Below are 22,939 nucleotides of genomic sequence, written 5' to 3'. Positions count from 1 at the left end.
TTAGGCGAAGGGCGCCACGGGGTTAGAGAAATCTTGGGTCACGCTGGAGTCCACCAAGCTACATGGCTGGGACTGCAGGTGGCCCTGAGTCTGGCTTGCCCGAGCACCTCTACGCGAGGGCCGGGGCAGAGCGCTCTCCCGCAGTCCCTTATCCAAGCCGCGGGCTGGTGGCGTACCGCGGCACGCAGACGGCCTCGGAGCGCGGCTGGGAGGCGGAGAGTGGGGTGGGGTGGGGTGGGGGAGAGGACTGCAGCGGAACCTGCCCCGAGCACCCCTGCCCCAAGCCGTTTTCTGCAGGCTGGCGCCGCGCCGGGGTCGCCGCAGCCCTGGGCTCCTCCCGGGCCACCTGTGCGCAGGCTGGCGGGTCTGGGAGAGCCCGGATCCGGACAACTGATCCACTCCGGGTTTCAGACTCCAGGCCTTGTCCCTGGAGACCGCGCGGGGCGGTGGGAGGCCTCCCCGCCCACCACCCCAACCCCTCCCCGGGGGAGCCTCGGGCAACGCCGGGAGGGATCCCCGGAGCTGGGGGTGGCCCAAGCGCGCGGCGTGGGGCGGCCGGGCCCCTCCTTCCTTCCCCCGCCCCGCCCTGCCGCCCCCCCGCTCCGCTGTTCCAGTCCGGGTTTTGCGGCGCCCGCCGGCCCGCTCCCTGGCTGCGGGCTCCGCGCGGCGGCTGGCTCGGTGCGCGGCGCGGCTGGCGCTGCGCTCCGCCCCGGCTGCATTGCTGTGCTCCCGGTGCCCAGGGGAGCCACGCGCCGCGTGCGCCCCGCAGCCGGCCGCCCCAAGGCAGCGCAGTCCGCTGGCATGGGCCCCGAGGGCGCCCCGGGCTGGGGCTCTGGGTTGAGGCGCTGAAAGCCGCCCTCCCGCCCGCGGGGCCCCGCGCCCGGCCGGCCAGCTCGCCCGCCCGCGGCCATGGCCGTCCGGCCCGGCCTGTGGCCAGCGCTCCTGGGCATAGTCCTCGCCGCCTGGCTCCACGGCACGGGTGAGTCACGCGCGCGCTCTGGGGAGGCTTGCGGGGGATTGTGCGCGCGAACGCTCGCTGCTATGGGGGGTCCCTGACCCGCGCGGCCGGACCCGTCTGGAAGCCCCCGGAGGCCAAACTTTGCGAGGCGGGACGCGGGGGCCGCCTCTCGCTGCTGCGCAGCTTCCCCGCGCGCTTCCCCGGAAGCCTGGGTTCTGCCAAGTGCTGGAGCAGCTGTCAGCGCGCGGGGCTGGCGAGTGTAAACGCTCCACGCCTCCGGGCGGGGGAAGTTTGCTGGTTGCCCGGCCCCAGAGCAGAGTCGAGGGTTTGAATCAACGCCCGGGGGAGCCTGACTCTGAGAGTCATAGATAGAGGTTTTGACCACATCCCAGTGCCCAGGAAATTGAGGAGGGGGTTTAAGATACCTCTTCCCGGTAGCATCTGACCCAAACAGCTACTCACAATTCCCACTTGGCAACTGGCCTCTGCCCACGTCCAGAACACAGTGTCCTCCTCTGTCCCCGCCACACGCTCGCACACGCACACACTCAGGCGTGGAGGCGCATACACCAGCCCCCAGCCCTTACAGCCTGCACAGTCAAAGGCCCGCGGCCCCTGGCCAGGGCTGTGGCTCCCAGCCTCCTCGGTGCGGTGCGTGGGGGCCAGAGTTATGCATGGTGGGGCCGCTGCCGCTTTCCCTTCTCCCTTTCCTTGCACCGCCCTTCCTCCTCCCTCAATGTCCCGTTGGCCACCCTAACCTGCTTGGTAACTAGGCTCTCAGCCCACCTCCCTTGGGGTGGGGGGAGTTCCCCTGCATCCTTTGTCTGCTCTCCCTGAGCTTCCACCTAGGCTGAGTTGTTAGGGCCTCCTGATCTCTCCTCCCCACCATCCATGCACTTAGCAGAGCTGAGCTTATGTGTGTGTGTGGGGGGGGGGGGGTCATTTGTGTGATCAAGGGGACATGGGGTGCACCCTAGCAATTCTTGATTCCTGCCGCTCTGAGGACCTGGGGGATGCCTCCTACCCTGGCCAGGCCATTGTTAATCCTAGATGTCAGAAGGGAGCTTTGGGGTTCCTGAGGTATGAAACCAGACTGATTAGAGATCAATGAGTGAGCGCTTACACCAGCCCCATGATTGAGGCTGATGGCTGTTTCTTTAAAGGGTCTCTGTGTTGCACATCCTGCACCCATTCTGCCTGGCTGCCCTCCCCACTCTGCCTTCTCAGTCTTCCCTCTACTCTATCCCATCCCTTTTCCAACACCCCATTGTCCCCCCTAAATCCTCACTTTAACAAACCCTTCTGCCCCATGACCTCCCCTTTTAATCCTGACCGAGCCAGGAGGCTGCACTACTGCTGGGTGTGTGTTTCTATTGCACATATATCCGTGTTCGGATCGTGTGTGCAACCCTCAGGGGAGTGCAGGGTTGGTGAGCTGGTCATGGTAAACTGGGGGTGTTCATACTCCTCACACAGGGGAGGTGTTGCCAGATACCGAGTAGGTGCCCGGGAAATGTTTACCAAGTCGGCTCTGTGTGAGAGGGCTGTGTGGTCATGCCTGAGCACGTGTGAAGGCTGTGGGTTGGCATGTGTGCCCCGGTGACGATGAGGGCTGGCAGTGTGTATGGCATTGGTATATGTGTGTCCAGATGAGCTTGTGTGACGGCTGGCCTCCTGCACATGTGTGTGATCGTTGTGAGCAGTTGCACAGGTGAGCATGTGTCGATAAGGGGGTGATGGGTGCTGGTGAGTCAGGGTGCCTCAGCCTGGGGGGTGCCGCATGGATTTCTCAGAAGGTCATAGAGTTGGGGAACCGCATCCCTGGTTGGTGGGGCACCTGTTGGGGCCTGGTCCATGGTTGCCCAGGGAGCTGGCAGGTGGGCACTCGTGCCGCAGGGCTGCCCTGGAGCAGAGGCTGCCTCTGGGCATGAACTCTCAGGCCTGTGGGAGGAGCCTCTGAACGGCATGCAGGGGCCCTTCTTCTTATCTGGGGCCCCTTACTGCTGTCCCCCACAGGCTCTGGGCACACGTGCCCAGGCAGGCTGGCCCTGAGATGACCCCAGCTCCTCCCACACCTCCTCCCACACCACCCATCATCTCCTCGGCAACAGCAGCCAGTGAAAAATGTGTGTGAGTGGCTGAGGAAGAGACGGCCAGTCAGGCGGCAGGGGGCGCCGGGGGCCAGCAGGACTGCAGCCTTTGGCTCCCCAGGCCAAGGGCCCACCCTCTGTCACTGCTTCACACAAAAGCCTGTCCCTTCAGCACACTCACTGTCTGTGTGCCCCTGCACACGGGGACACTCCCCCACACCCTGTCTCACAGCTTTTTCCCATTCATACCCAGTCACACAGCTGCCACCTGCCTCCCCACCCCTGTGGGCCGCTCACACCTGTTGGATGCCCTGCCACACAGATCTCTGCACTCCTAGGGGGAGGGGCCCATGAGGAGCTGGCTCTCCTGGAAGGTGGTGCTGAGGGGCACTGAGCTGTGGTATTGTCCATCCTTACCTCAACAATCTGTCCTGATGGCCTCTTCCCCGAGCCCCACCCCCATCCTCAGGGCTGGTCCTGGACCCCTCTGTCCACCCCTCACCCCAAACTGGAGCAGTTGGTTGGGGGAGGGTGTCTTAATTCTTTAAGGCTCTCACTTTGCCTTGGGGATGGGTTAGGCTGGGCTTCAGGGCCTCCCAGGTACCCCCAGGAGAGGGCTGGTCCTGTCTGTTCCCTGTTGCCCATGTTGGGAGGGGCTTCCCTCAGGAACCCGGGGATTGGTACTGATCCAGGTACCAAGCCCCCAGCCATGGGTCACTGGCAGGTTTCTATGAGCAGCCAACTTTGGCCTCAGCCCAGGGCTAGGAGCCCCTCCTGTCTCACATACCTTCCTCCCACCTGGTCCTGCTCTGGGCCCCAGACCTGCAGACCTGCAGTCTCAAAGGCAGGAGCTGCCCTAAGCCCCGGGTAGGGGGACCCCTTCTTCTTGCTAAGGCGGTAGTATTGGGCTTGGCTGCTGCCTGGGAACACGTGTGTCCACATACATGCATGCCTGAGCCTACTCTATCCAGGCCAATCCCCTCCCGCTGCCTCCCCTCACCCCCCCTAGTCCTCCAGCCTGGGGCTGGAAACCTTGCAGTCTCTCTTGGCTCTCCCTTCTCCTTCACGCTTCATGTCTAATCTGTCACTAAGTCCTCCAGCTCGCTTCTACTTGTGACATTGCTCGTGTCCCTCTCCTCTTTTGTCACCGCACCTGCCCGCCCCCCAGCCCCTTTCTCCCTCACCTTTCCCACCTGGACCAGTGCAGTGGCCACCCCACTCATCCCCTTTATGTACCTCCTCTACTTTGCTTAATGCCCCTGGTATCTAGGCTGGGACCCCACTAAAAAGACTTCTGTGGCTCACCAGTGCCTGAAGGTGAAGTCCAAAACTGAGTCTGGGGGCACTTAGGGAAACACCTGCATCACCACGCATGACTAGGCTGATCCATTGGAACTTGGCTTTAACTGCTGGTGGGCCAGGCATCCACACCCCCAGTCAAGTTGTGGCTTCTGCACTATAGCTCCCTTGCCTTGCAGGACCTGGTGCCCCTGGCCCCGCCAGCCATACTCCCCATCCTACAGCCCAACGTCTCCTGCTCTGTCCAGACCTAGGCCAAGCCCCCCTGCTGCTGCCAGTACAACTGTTCTGTTTATCTCAGCTCCCTCCAAGGGGACTCCCCAACTCCTCCCAGGGCCCACACAGGGGCCATGGCACATCGATGAGCTCTGAGTGGCCGACAGGATGGATTCCTCAGGCCTAGAGAGGCACATGGGGCCTGGGGCAAACTGCCAGAGGCCCCTGGCCCAAGTTAGCTATTCATTCATGCCAGTGTTTTCTACGGGTATTGCCACTGTCCACCGCACTATGACCCTGCTGTTAGCCCCCAACATGCTCTGAGTCATGGCCAGTCAAGTTCTTATTTTTTTTCTTTTTTTTTCCCCTCCATGTGTGTTTGGGTTCTCTGGCTAGGTAAGGAGGGCTGCTATGGCTAGAGAGGGGGGAGAAGTTTACTCTGTCCCCCTTGGCAGCCTTCCCCATCCCTGTCCCTGGACACAGACTGCTTTACTCTGGGGAGGCTGGAAATGGCTCCTGTCCAGGGTAGGAATGAGCAGGTTAAAGCCTCACCATGGGGTGGCTGTGTCTTGGAGCCTCACACGGATGGCAAACCAGCTCATGTGATCATGCATGTTTGTGGGTCCTTCACACAGGTTGTAGGCCCAGGTCTACTGAGCAGGAACCTCCCTGCTCACCCCTCCCCCTCCCAGTCATAGATGTTCCTGGATGGGTGTCTTCTCATGCAAATAATGTCATTCTGGGCACCAAACCTTTAAACTCAAGGCCCTGGAAGGTGGGGCTAAGGGGCATAGAGTCATGGCATTGCCCTTCCTGACCCTGACAAACTGGTCTCATGGCCTCTTCCTCAGGCCCCACCCTGATCCTCAGGAATGGAACTGACACCAAAACTTGGGCTGCTGTGTGCAACACCTATTGGGACTTCTGGTTCCTGAGGCCAAGCACCAGGAGAGTCTGGCCCATGAGCCCCAGCCATCCTCGCCACCCAGATGGGAGCTCGGCTTCCTGTGATCAATTCTCCTGGTCCACTCCTTTACCCTCCTTGTCTGCTCCCATGGGAATGGCACTGACAGGTCTTCCTGCCTTCTGGGGAGCCTCAGCCCCCTCTTCCCGTCAGGTAGAGTGGAAAGGGCAGGGGCTTTGGAGACAGACAGGTCTAGGTTTCACTCTAAGCCACCTGACCTTGGACAAGTAACTTTTACTGCCCAGCCTGTTCCCACATCTTTAGAATAGGGTCATTTCTGCTTCCTGAAACTATAGTAATGAGATGGTGGTCAACATAGAGAGTGCCCCAGGGTGGAACCTGACATGGAGCAGACCCCTGTGGCTTGTTTATCTCCTTCCTCCATTTTCCCTGGCTTTGAAGGGGCATGAGTTAGGACAGAGCTAGAGTCCTAAGGTGGTGATCAGGGCCCAAGCCCAGAGATAAGAGAAGAAAGCATTTGTCACCGTTCCAGCCACAGGCAGGAGTCCCAGGAAAGAGTCATGCTTTTAATTGGAAGAAGCAACCGCACCGCCCCCCCCACAGTCTCCACCCCCTGCAGGGACTTGGGCCTGACTCAGACACCGATTCCTCCAGTGTGCAAAGAGCTTTGTTTGGGATTCTATGAAGGTGATGATTTGGGTGCAGCTTGTCCTGGAACCATGTGCTAATGATCAGCTCTGACACACAGAAAATAGTAGCAAAGGGGGTGGGGTCCCTGGATGGAACTAAATTCTAGTCCCAGCTCTGCCATTCTATTGCTGTGTGACCTTGGACAAGTCACTTAACCTCTCTGGGCTGTTGGCCTCTGTATATTAAAGCATTGGACTTGATGACTCTACTGGAGCAGAGGCTAGTGTGCAGGGAGGCTGCCTTGAGAGCTTGGGGTGGACTGTGCACTCAGCATCAGGTTCCCCCAGGAAACACTCACACATGGTCAGCACCTGCCAAAGGCTCCAGCCACCCCAGCGGTAGCTGCCATGTTGCCTTGGAGCCAGGTGGCCGCTGTGGCAGGGCTGAAAGTGGCTGTGAAGCAGAGGTAGGAACTGTGAGTCCCAGCACCCAAGGCAGGAAATAAGGGCCTGCTTTAGCTGGTGAACACCCGCATTGGCAAAAACAGGCCTTCTTATGGTCCCAAGAAGGTCATAGTGCCAGTGTCTAAGGCCACCCTCTTCCGAGGCACTAATGTCAGGTGCTACAGGCAGCCGCTGGCCCTTGGGAGCCAGACCCCCAGGCACGTTGAGGAGGTGGTAGAAGGGTTGAGTGGGCAAGCTCTGAAGTCTGAGTTTGGACGAGGACTTGGACTAGGGTGAGGCAAGGGAGGTGCCCAGGGTGCAGAAATTAAGTTGTGCAAGGGCAGGGTCGGCCTCCTTAAATTGTGTGCCCTTGGTACCCCCTGTGCCCCACCCTTAGTCCTAGCTGGCAATCTAGCTTTTCCCTGCACTTCAGTTTTCTTGTCTATAAAATGGAGTCATAAAAGGACCCACCTCACAGGGTTGTTGTATGGATTAGGTGGACTAATACATGTCATCAGTGTGTCACAGTCCTGACACACAGTAGGCATGCAATGTTAGCAACTGCCGAGGAACGATGTGGCAGAGGACACTGTTCTGTCCTCACCTGGGGGGAGTCTTTGGTGCCATCTTTGCGGGATGGGGTGCAGCTAGGGGTTCAAGTGGGAGGACACAGGCATGAGGAGAGGCCTGTGTTTTGATTGTCTCTTTTGACACCCAGGAGTAGCACTTATAGAAGTCCCCTCCCCTCCCCTTCTCCAGGTGTGGTTGTTGACAAGCCCAGCCCAGCCCTGTTTGAGATGGGGGAGAGGGAGAGACTCAGAAATCTGGGGAGGCCTGAATGGCAGCTGCTCATCCCTAAGGTAGGCCCCAAAGGGGTAGGTTTTAGGTTCCACTTAGATGGAGGAGGAGGCCCCTGAAGACAGCACCAAGGGCCAGCGCCCTGATGGGTGAGTCTCCCAGAACTCGGACCCTCCCCACACCTAGATGTCAGAGCTGTGTCCATCTGGAAGGCTCAGGGTGACCTTGAGCTCCAGGCAAATATGTGGCTGAGATTTGAGGAGGGGGATCAGTCTAGATTGATGGGGCCTGAGAGCTACAACTGCAGGGCCCTTGGGTAGGGAGCTCCGACGATGTATCCTTTCTGCCCTATACCTCCCCAGCCAGGACGGCAGGTGGGCCCCACCCCGCACTGCTCCACCCCAGCACGTCCAGCAGAGAGCCTGCCGGCAGTACACCGGCAGTACACCCGGAGCAAGACCTTACTCCCTCCTGATTGGGGCGGAGACCAGATGGAGTTGAGGGGCTGCTGGGTTTTCCCATGTCAGCATCTTTCCAGCCCCCTCACTCCTCCCCGATAAAAGGGTGCCAGGCACAGGCAGGTAGGAATGCTTCCTTAGGATCCCCGCGTGGCGGGAGCCTACCCTGCTTCCCAAAACACCATCCCCACCCCGTTGCCTCGTTGTTTGGGTAGCTTGCCAGGCCGGGGTCCCGGGCTAGATGCGGGCCTCCGGCCAGGCGAGCTGCAGGGCACGTTAGCGGCCGAGGGGCGGCGGGAGCCCGAGCCACTCTCTAGGAGCTGGAGCCCAGGGGATTAGCCATTAGCCACTGCGCCCGTCGGCCCCATTGCCGGCTGGGGCCCTGGGGAGGGGCGCCTCCGGGGGCGTCCTGCCCCGCGGCCCCGCCCCCGCTCGGCGCGGGTGCTGAAAGCGCTGTAAACTCGGGGCAGGGGCAGGGGCAGGGGAAGGGGCGGGATCCCTCCGCCCGCCAGCCCGCCCGCGGCCGCCCGCCGGATTAGTGGCTCTTTGTTCGGGGCCTGTTAACAAGTTCCTGGCTGAGCGCTCGGCTGCCGCCCGGGGAGCGGGCGTCCAGCCTCCCGGCACCGCAGCTCCGCGGCCTCCGCTGCGCCTCGGTTCTCGCGCCCAGCTGCACCCCCGCCTCCTCCCCCCCCCCCACCCCGTCTTCCCGGGCCCCGTAGACGTGACTGGCTGGTGGGTCACACTGGAGGTCTGGTGTGCGTGAGACCTCCAGAGCACCCCGGCTGACCTCGCTGCGGAAAGGAGAACGCCGCGTTCCATGATCACCTCCTGCGGGCGAGGGGCTTCGAATGCGCTGCTTGCCCTCGGTCCCATTTCACAGATGTGGGAGGGCACGGCTTCCTGCAGTCCCTGGCCAAACTAGGCAGGGCTGGAGTTGCAATCCAGGTCTTTGACTCCAAATCTCATCTTCCTTCAGCTGGAAGAGAAGCTTGGGGCGGAGAGAGGAGGAGCTTTCGGTGGTTGTAGACTTGCTACATTTTTTATTCCTTAATTAATTTCATGATGGTAGCAATCATGGCCCATGCTGGGCTCTCTTGCATCATCTGATCAGAACCTAAGGACAACCCACGAGATAGGTAAGGTTAGTCCCATTTATTAGAAAAGGACACTGAGGCTCAAGAAATGGTAGGGCTGGAACCTTGTTACTGCTCAGCCTGACCCCCTTGCTTACCCCCTCCCATGCCGTGGGTAGCAGAATGCTGTCCTAGGTGGTCATTTACTCTCAAGGCCATGTCGGGTGCCCCATGGACATGAAAGACTATGGAAGAAAGTCAGGAGACTTTGATACTCTCTGGTCTTGGGCTTATCCCCTCATCTCTCCAAGCTCTTTGCACTGTATATCCTGCTTCCTGACCCCACCTTGGGTGCTTCCTCAACCTAGACAGGGCTGTCCAGGCCACAGAATTTTGAATATAAATCCGCCTGGGGGTTGGCTTTCCAACTTGCCCCAGGCCACACATTGTCAGGTGGCTGAGACTGTTCAAAGCCACTTTGTTACAAGGAGGAATCCTTCTCAGTAACCTCCCCCAGATGGTTCTTGGCTCCTCCTTCTGACAAAAGGAGGATTCCCCCTTTTCAGTTATTTAAGACAGGGCTCCTCCCTGGCCCCATCTGCCCTTTCCAGGCCAGACACCACCAGTCCTCTCTGCTGTTTCTCATGTAGCATGGTTCTAAGCCCCTTCCCTGTCCCCTACATTCCCGTTGCCTGCCTCTGGATGTCAGTCCCAGGAGTTCATCCCACTGTGATACAATGCTCTGGCATGAACTATCACAGGATACTAAGTGTAGCTGTTGCAAATATTAGGAAACCCAACCCAAAGTTACTTAAGCAAAAAAAAAAAAAAAAAGGATTTATTGGTGCATGCAACTAAAAGGTAGTCTAGCTTCAGGCATGGTTGGATCCAGAAAAAAACGGCATGGCCAGGATCCATGCCTCATCTCTGCTCTTTTGGGGGACTGGCACAACTCTCCAACAACCTCTCCCTTCACAGTCCCAAGGTGGCTGCCACAACTTACCAGGGCTACATCCTTGCAGGCCCAGCCCAGGGGGAAGGAGAGAGCATCTCTTCCCTCAGCCATCCAACACATGTCCTGGTCCTTCCCCATTGGGCCAACTCAAGTGCTGTGCCATGTGAGCCAGTCCCCACAGCCAGCAGTTAGGGTTTTTGCCATTTAGCCTGGGTCCAAACCACCTATGCCACTGTCCTATTTGCGACCATTTGCAGCTTGTTCACCAGGAAGAGATGGGCACATTGTCCTCAGATTTAACCAGTGTGTCATCAATACAGTTTGCCCAAATATTTAATCAAAATGCTGAATAGCACCAAGGACACAGCCTGAGGCTCAAAGGTAAAGACCCAAGTTTGGATTTGGATTGACCTTAGCTATTTAATCAGCTGTGTTACAAACAATGCCAGCCATTCAACAGGTTTTACATTCCCTTAAGTGTTCTGTCATCTGGTTCATGTATCTCCATTTGCAGATCCTGAGATATTTTATCAGGTGCCTGGCTGAAATCCAGACACACTGTTTCCAGTCTGGCCCTGATCTACCAGAACAGTAACTATAATAAGGGAAGTTGGTCCGGAGTGATGGGTCTGTCGGAGTCCCAGTATGTCTCTCTGAGTTACCACTTTCCTTAGTCATCTGTAGTTGACAGAGAAGCTCCACCAGAATCATGCTTGGGATTGGCTCAGGTCATCATGCTGTGGCCCCTTCAGGACATTTGTTGGGTTTTATATTTGTCTGGCTTCCATTCCAGGAATGGACATGACCAACATGGAAAGATGGCCCAAAACCAAGGACAAAAACATTGACAAGAGACATGGAGTAGAGAAGCATGCAGGGCAGGCTGAGCTCAGGTCCAGCTGAGGCTTGTGGGAAATGCCAAAGCCACATGGTGCAGGAGGGGGCTTGGAGGAGGAAGACTAGGAAAGGGCAAGGCTGCTGACTGGGGAGCTCTGGGAAGCCAGCCTTCCCATCCCACCATTTTGCAGCTGAGGACACTGAACTGGAAGGGCAGGACAAACTCTAGTAAGAAGGCACCGAAAACCAAGAAGACGTGATCAGAGAGGCCAAGGGGTTGTTTTGAATGAGTTCAAGTTTCTGGGGCCAGACAGATCCCACCCCAACCGTTGAGGCCCGCTGCTGGGCTCCGAGGAAGTGGGAATGGGAGTGGTCATGGGGCAGGAGATGATGAGCTGCCGGCTGCTTTTCCAAAGAGGAGGCAAGTTGATTCAGTGAATGAATCAGGGGTTTTCAAGTGCAAGCAACAAAATTGATTCTCAAAATTTAAACAAAAAAGGGAAAGTACCGGCGAGAAATTGGGTTGTTGGAGAAGGGCCAAGAGACTTAAAAAGTAGGCCCTGAAGTGAGAAAGGAACCAGGAAAGGGGAAATTACTTACCGGTCTCATTGGGCCCTGCTGCTGAGATCAGGGGCCCCCCAAGTTCCCACGAAGGTTGTATACAAAAGGGGAAGGTCATGAGGGCTCAGAGCTTCCCTGACACTATTCTAGAGACCTTCTTTCTCCATATCCTTTGGGTTCACACAGCCAGAGGTCCATTTTTGAGACTCATACATTCTTCTCAAGACCCCTATACTTTCAGAAATCTGGCTCTACCGGGGGAGAGGGGCAGAGGCTGTCTTTGGTGTGAATTTCCTGAAGCCCACCACCCAAAGGCCAGGATGCCCTTCTGAGGGTGGTCAGCATTCCCTCCTCAGCAGTGATGTGCTGGTAAAAGTTTAACACTTGGCACTCTGGGAGAGCTGGGGGACTGGTTTGCCAATTTCCATGGTGTAAATACTCCCACTGTGGCCTATTTTAAGCTACCAATGTGATATCAGCTGGCTTGAAAAATTCTACAAATTTGAATTATGGTCTGTCTTTAGCAAAGGTGAGCCGGCTGTAGCACACTGCTATTCCCTGGTCACCCTGAAGAAGTGGTCACAAGGAGAGAGTGACAGAGGGTCTTTAGGCCTCTGCCTGTAGACCCACCGATGTCCCCAGGCTTGGAGGGGCTGCTCCTTCTGGACACCAGGCTCTTTGGTGGGCTGAGGGTGGGGAGTCACTTAGACACCAGAGCCACTAAGAGCCAGGGTTCTGCCGGTGATGGTGTGGGTTAGAAGCTTAAACTGGGTGACATTAGGTAGCATCAGCTCTCTGCACCTCAGTTTCCTCATCCAGAAAATATGGATAATGAGAGGCTCCTACCTCATAGGGTTGCAAGGACTAAATGAGGTATTCCATGTGGAACAACTTAGCCCCATTCAGGCCCACAGTAAATGCTCAGTGCATGGGAGGTGCTGTGATGCCATGTGGACTGCACCGAGTACGCTCACTTTAGGCCTCTGTGACCACACCCCTAAAGCGTAAGGAAGTGGAGCATGAGGTCCCTGGCTGACAGCACTGACAGAGAGCCTCAAGGGCAAGACCCTGCAGGTCTGGAATCTTGGGAAGGTGCTTGTTCTGGGGTGACAAGCTTTCATGGAAGGGTTTGAGAAGGAAAGTTGATGTGGTGAAGGATGACTCACCCCCGGTGACTTGGCCAGGTATGACTCCTAACAGCCTGGAGGCGGGGTGGGGTGTAAGGATGAGCAGAGAGGTGGCAGGGGCCATAGCGACATTTGAGAGCCTAGATTGGCTGGGCACGAATAACCTACCTGCTGGCCTGTAGGGTGGACTGTGGCTTCGGGGCTCGTCCCTGGCCACCACCTCCCCCCTCCCCCCGCCACTCCCCGCCATGCTCTGCTTCTGAGCTCTGGCGGTCCCTAAGGCCAGAAGAAAGGGACTCCACCTGGGACCTTGGCATGTGGTGGGATTGGACCAGACAGTGAACGGATGGGGCAGGGCACAGGCATTCCATAGTGACAGTGTGTGTACAGGGGAGCCAGGAGGCACAGCCCAGCAGAAGCAGACAGTGCCTGCAGGGGACCAACAAGCGATAGGGCTGGCTGCATCGTTGAGCTGGGGAGAGACAGGAGGTGAATGGTGTTTAAGGAAGATTAATCTGGCAGCGCATCGAGGATAGATTGGGAGCAGGGTGAGGCTGGAGGCAAGGAGACCAGCCAGGAGGCTGTGGTGGTCATCCAGGCAAGAAATGATGAGGCCCCCCCTTCCCAGAGAGCAAGCAGCAGGGATAGAGTGAGAGATGGTTGTGGGAGACATTTGAGAGGAGCCTCTGGATGTTACATGTGGAAGGCATGGGACCAGGAAGAGGCAAACATGATTCAGAGCTTTTGAGCCACGGGAAGTGATGTCAGAAAGAGAAAATGGCTTGGGAGCTGTGTAATGAATAAGAAAGAAGCCGGGAGAGCAAGAAGGCCCCACAGTACCGGGGGCCCCAACCAGGGAGCTCCACCCTGCCAGGCCCTCTCTAGAGCATGGCCATCAGTCTGGGCACTTTGGCCATAAGCAACAGAAACTGGCTCTGGCCCATGGGAAACCAAGGGGTAGACTTAAAGTCATGTCCTAAGAGAGAAGTCCTCAAAGGTCTGGGTGGCAACGGGGTTGTGTTATTTAATTTAAGGCACTGGAGGCAGGAAAGGAAAGTGGATTTGCTTTGTTCTGTGTAGCCCCAGAGAGCAGGGTCAGGACCAGCAGGTGAGAGGCACAGGAGGCTGAGAAAGACCTTCCTAACTAGCAGTGACATAGGTAGACTTAGCAGGAAGTGAGCTCCCAGTCGGTGGGGCTGTTGGAACATTCCCTGTTGGGACCTGTCAAGGAGACCATGGGTGGGAGGCAGGTGGCCTTGGTGAGGCTTCATGGTAAAGGGGAAAGGATGGGGCTCCAGAATGGACTCGGACTCCTCTCAGGCCCACCCTCACTCATTGTCCTTGAGGAGTTTCTTGCCCTTTGGGAACTGGGCTTTCCGGAGAATTGACCCCAACCCGTGAGGTGTTGTAGTTTCTCTGTAGTTTTGAGTACTCAACACATGGTCTCATGGGCATAGCACCCCTACCCTCCCTTAGGTGACCTCCTCCCCAATACCATGTGGTCCTGTTGGGACTGTCAGTCATAGGGTTCCATCCGTCCCCCAGGGAAAGCATCTTCATGGGCAAATCCTGATGGAGATCCTGGGCAACATGAATTGATCCCAAGTGGCCACATGACCAACCAGGATTCTTTTCATGGCTTTTCTCACTTGCAGGTGGAGAAGTTGCCATCTCTGCCTCTGGGTTTAGCCTGTGAAGATGCAGGTGGGAATGTTGGGCCAGTGGTAGCTACTTCCCCCGTGTGTGGAGAGAGCCTGTCTGGTGAGAAGAGTGAGGCCAATACACAGGCAAATCAGAGACAGACAGAAGGGAAGATTGTCCCAAGGCCCTGGAGACTCAGTTCCCTGAACTTTTCTATCAGTCCTGTGAGCTGCCCCAACAGCCTTTCTGGCCCTTAAGCCAAGAATTTCCTGTTTTAGGCTTCTGCCAGTGTGGATTGGGTTTTGGTACCCTGTACCTGAAAGAGGCCTGGCACAGGATCTCAGGAGGAACACATGATGATGTGAGCAAGGCACCCAAAGGTGGCAGTGTGCAGGGCATTCACCCTCCAGGGAGCAGATGCAACATTCTAAAAAATAGAGAATGCACACACAAAAAAATCCAGATTTCAGGCTTCCCTTGAAAAATCAGATATAGGGGGCACCTGGGTGGCTCAGTCGCCTAGTGTCCGACTTTGGATCAGGTCATGATTTCATGGTTGGTGGGTTCAAGCCCCACGTCAGGCTCTGTGCTGAAAGCTCAGAGCCTGGAGCCTGCTTCAGACTCTATGTCTCCCTCTCTCTCTGCCCCTCCCCCACTCACGCTCTGTCTTTTTCTGTCTCTCAAAAATAAATAAATGTTAAAACGTTTTCAGAAAGGAAAAAAGAAAAATCAGACCTGGGCACTATGAGCCCATTTCCCTGGGTCGGCAGGAGCTAGGACCAGGCTGTCACCTTGACAGGTGTGCACCCCCACTGCCCATGCGCACAAGGCTGCACTCTCCACCCCACACAGTGCTCTGCACATAGCAAGCCCTGAAAACATGTGCAGGCACACTCCTTCCCCTTCCCTCCCTTCCAGCAAGGAGAGCCTGTTTGGGGCTCTCACAAATGTTTGGGGCATCACATTTCACCTGTTCAGTTTGAGGCAGTGGCAGATGGGCAGGTGCAGACATCTAAAAGATCACTGGAAAGCCAGGACTGGTACTTTGAGATGCAATGAGGGTGGGAAGTGGAGATGAAAGACCCATTCCTAAGGAGCTGGTCATGGGTCCCGTGAGCTCAGATCCCATTCTAAAGAGCGATTGGGGAATGGCTGCAATTGAGATGGAAAAGGAAAATTTGGGAGGAGATTCTGAGGAAGCCAGAAGCAGACCAAAGAGACAGCAATAGGATCCAGGAAATTTTTAAGTTTTGAGCAGGGCTGGGAGGCAGCCACAAGGAAGGCTGCAAGGAAGGAGCACGCAGATGAGGCCTGGAGGACCTGTGTGCTGGGAGGAGGCCACGAGGAGCTGCTTGGGACCTATGCAGAAGCCCAGAGCCAGCATTAGAGAGTGGGGAAGAGTGGGTGCCAGGACACAGAGGACACTCAGAAATTATAGAGCTGGGGTACAAGGATATGAGCCAGAAAAGGCTTGGGTTCTGGTGGATGCTTCAGAGGAGGAACCCGAGCAAAGGGGGCAGGGGCAAGACAAGCTTAACTGCTGAGTGTTTGCAAAGCACTTGTACCTAACCTCTCTTCAGGTAGGTTCAGAGGTGAAGTGACTTCACAAAGTCACATGGCAGCCACCACAGAGCCAGGTCGCAGCCCTAGCCCCTCTGTGTGCCATCTGCAGAAGGGGGTGGGGCAGAAGGCTCAGGGCCCTAGTGAGTTTTTGAGGGAGGTGGAGAGGATGGCCTGGGGGACAGGGCTAGGTGAAGGTGGGGGCACACCTGTCATTAAGTGTTGATGGAGTACCTCCTGGGTGCCAGGCTAGGTGTTTCGCACTATAGATACTCAGTGAGCAAGGCAGGTGCTGGCCCTACCTTGAGGAACTCACTCTAGTGGGAGGAGATGACCATAAACTAGTAGATTCAGATAATGAGGAATGTTCTTCAGGAGTTGGAAGGCAGGCAGAGAGGGCCACGTGACCACATGACCATGAGTGGGCTCATGCGGGCGTGCTGGGTGCCAGGTTAGACTGGATGGTCAGACCTCTCTGAGGAGGTGAGGTATGAGCTGAGACCTGAATGACAGGAGATCCAACTGTGGGTGCAGCAGCCTGGAGGTGGGAATGAACTTGGCTACTAAAGGGTCCACTGTGGTCTGGGCACAGGGACGTGGAGTTAGGTGAAGAGAGAGCATAATGACGTATCTCTGTGTTCATTTATGCTACATGCCCCCTACCAGAAAGGAACAAAATTGCAAAGCAGATCTGAGAAGTCCAACAGGGATAAGGAAAGTGACTAGGAGAAGAGGGTGCAGCACGAGAGAGCCCAGGTCTGGAGAGGCTAGACACTGTCCTGGACTGGCAGTCAGGAGGCCTGGGTCCCAGGACTGCTCTGTATTCAGAATGCGAGCCCCTGGCCGGATGTTCTCCTCTGCCTCATTTGTGAAATGAAGCAAATGATCCAGAATGACCCAGCTCTGGGCTTTCATGGAGGTGATCCTGAGGCAGGGGCAGGCAGAGGGCAGTCAGTTAAGTGTCCAACTCTTGATCTCAGGGTTGCGAGTTCAAGCCCCACCTTAGGCTCCACGCTGAGCATGAAGCCTACTTTAAAAAAATTTTTTTTTGTTTTTAAATTAACCATTTTAAAGTATACAATTTAGTGGCATTTAGTACATTCACAATGCTGTGCAACCATCACCTCTATTTAGTTTCAAAATATTTTCTTCACCCCAAGGGACACCCTGTTAACAGTCACTTCCCATTCCCCCTTCCCCCAGCCCCTGGCAACACCAGCTTGCTGTCTGTCCCTGCGGATTTGCCTATTCTGGGTATTTCATGTAAAATTGCATTATACAACACGTGGCCTTTTGTGTCTGGCTTCTTTCACTGAGCGAAATGTTTTCCAGGTTCATCCATGTTGTAGCATGTATCAGTACCTCATTCCTTTTTACGGCCGAACAATATTCCATTGTATGGATCGACCACATTTTGTTTATCCGTTATCATCCATTTGGGTTGTTTTTACCTTTTGGCTATTGTGAATAGTACTGCTTTGAATACTCACGTGCAAATATTTGTTTAAAACCCCATTTTCAGTTATCTTTGGTATAAACCTAGGAGTGGAATTGCTGGGTCAAATGGTAATTCTAGGGTTTAATTTTGAGGAAATGCCAAATTGTTTTCCTCAGCAACTGCACCATTTTATGTTGCATGCATGAGCATGAGGGTTCCAGTTTTTCTACATCTTAACGTTTACTTCTGACACATTAAATTCTTGCAAAAATTGTTTTTCTCCTCTCCTGGTGCTCCTGCTTTACTAATGCCTGAGTCCCTGGGGAGCCTGCCACTAGGCCAGCCAGCCCTGCCTGGTGAGGGTCTCATGGTCCAGAACTGGCATCCAAGGGCAGGTCGAGGGGACTGGGGCAGCTGGGGACACGCAGTCCTGCAGCAGGCAATGGGGTCAGGCTGGCTGTCAGAGATGGGGCTGGGCGTTTCTCTGCCCTCTGAGACTCCTGTTTCCCTCTGCCCCCTCCCTCCTCCTCTGTGCATGCCCCCAGCCAGGAGCTGCCCTCGCCACCCCTCTGCTCCGTTTTGTGTGTGTGTCTCATCACCAGGATAAATGTAGCTACAAACAATGCGACGGGCTGGGTGCTAATTTGTCAGACGCACTGCGCGGCTGTGATTCCGAATACATTAACATTTTCACATGAAATCATTTCAATTTTTAGTGATTAAGAAGTATTTGTTTTAAAGCATCAGGATGATTTACTGCAGGCCTGGAGGCCGGTGGGGGGCAGGGGCAGGGGAGCCCCAGATGTGATGTCATTCACGGGCACCCGCGCAAGCAGAGCTCACGCCAGTCATCACCCTACTCCCACCTGTGTCCATCACAGGCTTCCTGGACGTGGGGCTGCAAGGAGCGGGCATGTGGCAGGACCAGGTGGTGGAGACAGGGAGGTCTGAGGGCCCCTTGAAGGTACTGGGACCCTGAAGCCTCAGCCCCTACTCTCTTCCCCCCTCTTCTCCATGTCATTCAAGACTCACTGAAAGTCACCTCCTCAGAGAGGCTCCCGTTGGCCCTCTAACCTCAAGTAGCGGCTTAACTTCTGTCTTATTTCCTTCACAGCACTTTGCAATATCAGAGGTGACCTCCTTTACTGATTTTACTTTTTATCCCCCCCACCCCCAGGATTAGAACACAAGCTTCTTGAGGGACTGTGACCTGCTCCCTGCTATATCACCTCTGCCTAGAACAGGCCTGGCACTAAGTAGAAGCTCAGTATTTGTTGGCTGGATAAGTGGATGGATGGAGGGAGGGAGGGAGGGAGGGATGGATGGATGGATGGATGGATGGATGGGTACAGAAGGGCATAGAAGACCCCTCACCATACCATGTATCCTGTCATCCTTGAATCAAGCCCTCTGTGACTTGAGGAATCCCAGCCCTTCCCCAGCAAGCCACCTCTGGTGTGCCAGACTCTGAGCACCTAGGAAATACAAGTTCATTAGCACTGGGGCTGTACTCATAGGCTCCAACCCGCCCCCCACCTCTACCTCATCACTTCCATTCTTTAGAACCTGTCTATGCCTCCCTCTCAGGATGGATGGGAGCTGCCATAAGGGGCTCCCAAGGATTTTGGACAGACGATTTCCTTCAGATCCCAGATGCTGCCAGCCCCCTCCTCCCCTCCTAGGGGCTCTCAAGCAGGATGGCCTCCCCAGAGCAGCTCACAGGGCAGCCAAGGTCTGGGCATGAAGGATGTGCCTGCAGGGGGCATGTGTTTGGCATGAATCTGCTTATGTACTAGTGTGTGTGTGATAGGAGGTCCTCAGAGCTTTGCCAAGTGAGAATCAGGCTCCTGCTGGCCTCACTCCACAGTAGCCACTCGGGAGGCCCTTCCTCACCCTTCTGCACCTCCAAAACTTCTGTGGCCCCTCACTCCACCCCCATACCCCCAGATCAGACCCCTCCTCCCCCACCTTACCCCAGTGAAAAGAAAATAACTGGAAGCTTTTATCGTTCAGCAGAAGCAACATCAGAAAACAATTATTGTTTTAATTACCTGCTGTCGCCGTACAAGACAGGGAGGTTGTAAAACGCGATAAAATCTTTCATGTTAATGGACTGCCAGCCTGGGCCAGGGCACGATTTATGGGACTGCAGCTGGCAATTCCAGTCAGCTGGTGTAGAGGCCCCAGGGCCCCCCTCTCCCTGTCCCTAAGGCCAGGTCTCCAATGCCAAGGGTGATATAGCAGCACAGACACAGGAGCATCCTGGAGGCTCCATTCCCTGCAGGGTGAACCTTGGATTGACCCCTCTTTCTGCTCCCTGGAAGACATGCCAGTGTTAGGCTGGCTCCCTTAAGTAGGCCCTCTGCCCATGACCCTGCTCTGCTGTGGCCACCCCCAGCCTCTGGCCACACGGGGCCATTGCCCTGGGCACCATCTTGGATTCCAGCACTGCCCAGACCTGGTCCTGCCCTGAGCCCTGTCACCTCGAACCTGTCTCTTCCTTCTCTCCCTCCCTCTACCTCCTAGAGCCTGACTGCTGACCACTGCCTCCTGACAGAGGCCCTCATCTGTCCTCCTGCCCTCAACGTTCAACCCAGCCTTACTGCTATACTTGCATCTCCCCAAAACCCAAAATGGCACACCCCTGCTTGGGAACGACCCCTTTTTAAGCACTTTCACACATTTGCTCGTGACAGAGCTTTGAGGAGATGCTGTCGTTATCCTCCCCATTTTACAGATATGAAACTGAGGCACGGAGAAGTCAAATGTTTGGCTGTCAGTCCGACTTTACAGGGTTGGTCTAAAGATTGAATGGGTAGCAGTTGTGAAATGCTTGGAACAGTGCCAGGAATAGTTCACGGTCAATACATTCTAGTTCTAATAATAATTTTTGTTGTTATTGCTGTTCAACCTGGAGCAAATTGCTTAGCTACTTTAGTTACACCTCACTTCCCTCATCTGTAAAATGGAGACATGGCTTACCTATCCTATAGGATGAGGACATCAAATAAGCCCATGCCATAATGTGTGGCTTAGAGCAAGGTGTGTAGTGAGAACTGAGGACCTTTTAGCTGCTGGCCTTGCTGTCGCCGTGGTAAGAGTGGCAGAAGTTGAGGTTGTGAAGATAAGTTGAGTCCACATTATGCAGTGGTCTCTTAATGCCATACCAAGGAGTTTCAAGCCATTCCAGAGATAGGGAGCTGCTGAAGATTTTAAATCAGGAAACATGTGATCGGATCTGGGTTTTAGAAGGATCATTAGTGGCCCAACGGCAGATCAAAGCTCAGAACCAGAATGATCCAGATGAGGGCTGACAAGGCCTGTACCCTGGCCATGGCAGGGATACTACCAAAGTCATGAAGACTTGATGTTAAGCATGGGTCTGGCGTGCATGGTGGCCACTTTTGCCTCAAGAATGCAGGTAATTGGCTAAGCCCAAGGGCACAGCAGGAATATCTGGGACTGAGGCCAAGTCCAAGTACGGAAGAAAATCTTTTTTTTTTTTTTTTCAATATATGAAGTTTATTGTCAAATTGGTTTCCATACAACACCCAGTGCTCATCCCAAGGAAGAGAATCTTTAGGCCACTGCCAGGGACTGAGGTGGGGCTTCTCTGAGCAACCTCATGAGACTGGTCATGTCTCCGGACAGGCTTGGGTGCAGGCTGGGAGTCTGCCTGGATGGCTTCACTTATTAATTTATTCACTCCCCCACTCATTCATACAGTCCTTAACTCATGTCCTCCACAAATGTTTGCTGAACACCATTTCTGTACCAGGCTCTGAGCTGGACACTGCGGGTGCCAGGAAGTATGATGGCACACTCCTGGAGCTGATGTTCTAGTGGAGGAGATGGGCAACGAGCCAGTGAGCAAATGAAGAAATGAAATAATTGCATGCTGTCGAGAGTGCAGAGGAGAACAAAGAAGGAGCTGAGATGGGGTTCCCCCCTCCTTTCTCCTCCTCTCGGTCCCTGGCCTGTCTGCCTCTGAGAAGTGGCTCTCGGCTCCCCAGCCCACCGAGATGCATGGCTGGCATTAGCGGTCCAGCCTGCCCGATATGTCTCCCTGTCTTCCCTGGATTACTTCCACCATTTTGGCTATCACTTCAGAACTCTAATATATTCCCCAGGGCCCGGGAGGGGCCATTCATTTAAAGATCTTTCTATGGAGCCTTCTCCTCTGAGGACCCTGAGGGAAAGAAAAATGTCAGGAGAGGACGAAAAAGAGAGCAAGAGGAATCTGATTTCAGAACTCCCAAGCAGCAGGACAGATGCAGTAGAGAGCAGGGCCCAGTGACTCAGAGACTTATCTATCCAGTGGTGTAAGTACCTTCCCCGCCCCTTTCACCTTCTGCCTGCACCCCTGCAGGAGTCTGAGACCCCCACATCCCATCCTCCTAAGGGAAAGCTGTCCCCAGGTGCTGGGAGATGGTGTCCCTGGTTATAATTTGGTTTGTCCCTCCCCTGTCCTTCCCAGTTCTCTGAGGGGCCACACGTGCACTGTGAGGGATCCTGCGGAGACCAGCCTCAGTGTGCTCCATTCCCTGTAGCTAGACCAGAGTGACCAGTGAGCTGGCCCCACCCTGTTCCAGGTGGCCAGAGAAAACATGCCAGTGTGGTAGCCCCAAGGCAAAATAGGATGCGGGAAGGTGATAAGTGTGCTCTGGGCCATGGTTGGTGCTCATATGATTCTCTAGGCTGGGAGTCATCACCCCTTTGGGGTTTAAGTGGCAGCTACTTCTCATGAAAGCGTTTGGAAATTCCAGGCCCCTACCTGGCAGTGTGGACAACCTCTGCACTCAGCAAGGAGCGTGGTCAGGGAGAGAGGTGGCTTCAGGGTGTCTTGGTAGGGTGACAAGTGTTCTCACACATCTCATGAGGCTGGAAATGGGACCTCTGGCCAGGGGCTGGCTTTGTACACCTGGAGGTGGACATTGGTATTGGTGTGACTGAGAAAAAAATATGTGCCCATCGGTGAAGGTGACCTCACTGCATGCTTGGAAAGCAGGGATGCCCGCCCCTGGGGGTCCATGATCACCTGCCAGACCTGCCTCTCTTCTAAGTATGAACAGAGGCTGCCTGCCCAGTCCACTGTGTGGCAACACAGCTATCTGGGCCCCCTGCCCATGGCTGAGAGAGGTCCTTATCCAGGATTCTCTAACCACCCTAGTCCAAATTTCAGGAAATTCCCTGATCCCCTCCCAACAGTTCCAGATGCTCCAGAGCCTCTGATCCATTTCTCTCATGTGCTGGCATTTTCCTGCCTGGCTCTATCTCCTTCCCTCCTGTCAAACATATGAAATCACTGGGCTCCTCAAAGGGCAATGCCAAGTCCCTCCTCAACATGCAGGTGTATGAGTGAGTGTGGAAGGAAGTGTGAGTGTGTGAATAAACACTTGTGTGCCTTAGCATGGGTGTAGAGGCACCAGCATCAATATAAATGGATGCTTTGATAAAGTGTGTGTGTGTGTGTGTGTGTGTGTGTGTGTGTGTGTGTGTGTCCTCTGACTCTCTGTATCCTAAGTTTTCTGGGGTGTGGGTCTCATGTGTAAATGTATCTTAAAAATGGATTCATCTGGAATTTGAGGCAACTGTTTTATCATTGATAAGGAGCTGACAAAGAAAGGAAACAAAAGGTCTGAATTAATAAACAGTGTTCTGGATAGAGAAGTATAAGATGAGAGCTCAGCCAAGAATTGGAGCTAATCTTTTTTTTTTAACATTTAAATAAAAGATCTGGAAGAGAATGTGTACAGTGAAATCACCAAGTTTGCAGTTAAATCTAAACTCTCCTGGGTGGTAGTAAAATGCCAAGCTGGTGAGGGATAAGCTTTAGGAAAATCTTATCTTGAAAGGCAGTGGGCTGGGCAGAGAATGGCCAGCAAGTTTTAGTTTGGGGAAAATAATGCGGATGGTGTCTGAGGGAATTT

The 22,939-nt window shown here is 55.0% G+C and overlaps 1 protein-coding gene across 2 annotated transcripts in view; it reads left to right on the top strand.

Annotated features, from left to right (window-relative positions):
* The first annotated feature begins 661 nt into the window (after positions 1–661).
* The window catches only part of UNC5A (unc-5 netrin receptor A), a 61,859-nt gene continuing 39,581 nt past the window's right edge, over positions 662–22,939 (top strand). For both annotated transcript variants that reach the window (XM_047827397.1, XM_047827321.1), the window contains exon 1: positions 662–979. In XM_047827397.1, the coding sequence (XP_047683353.1) occupies positions 910–979 (70 nt within the window). In that variant the 5' untranslated portion in view covers positions 662–909. The remainder of the gene's footprint in view (positions 980–22,939) is intronic.

Source organism: Prionailurus viverrinus, chromosome A1 (genome assembly GCF_022837055.1).
Source record: "Prionailurus viverrinus isolate Anna chromosome A1, UM_Priviv_1.0, whole genome shotgun sequence".
Taxonomy (NCBI): Eukaryota; Metazoa; Chordata; class Mammalia; order Carnivora; family Felidae; genus Prionailurus; species Prionailurus viverrinus.
This window is presented reverse-complemented; position numbering and strand designations above follow the sequence as displayed.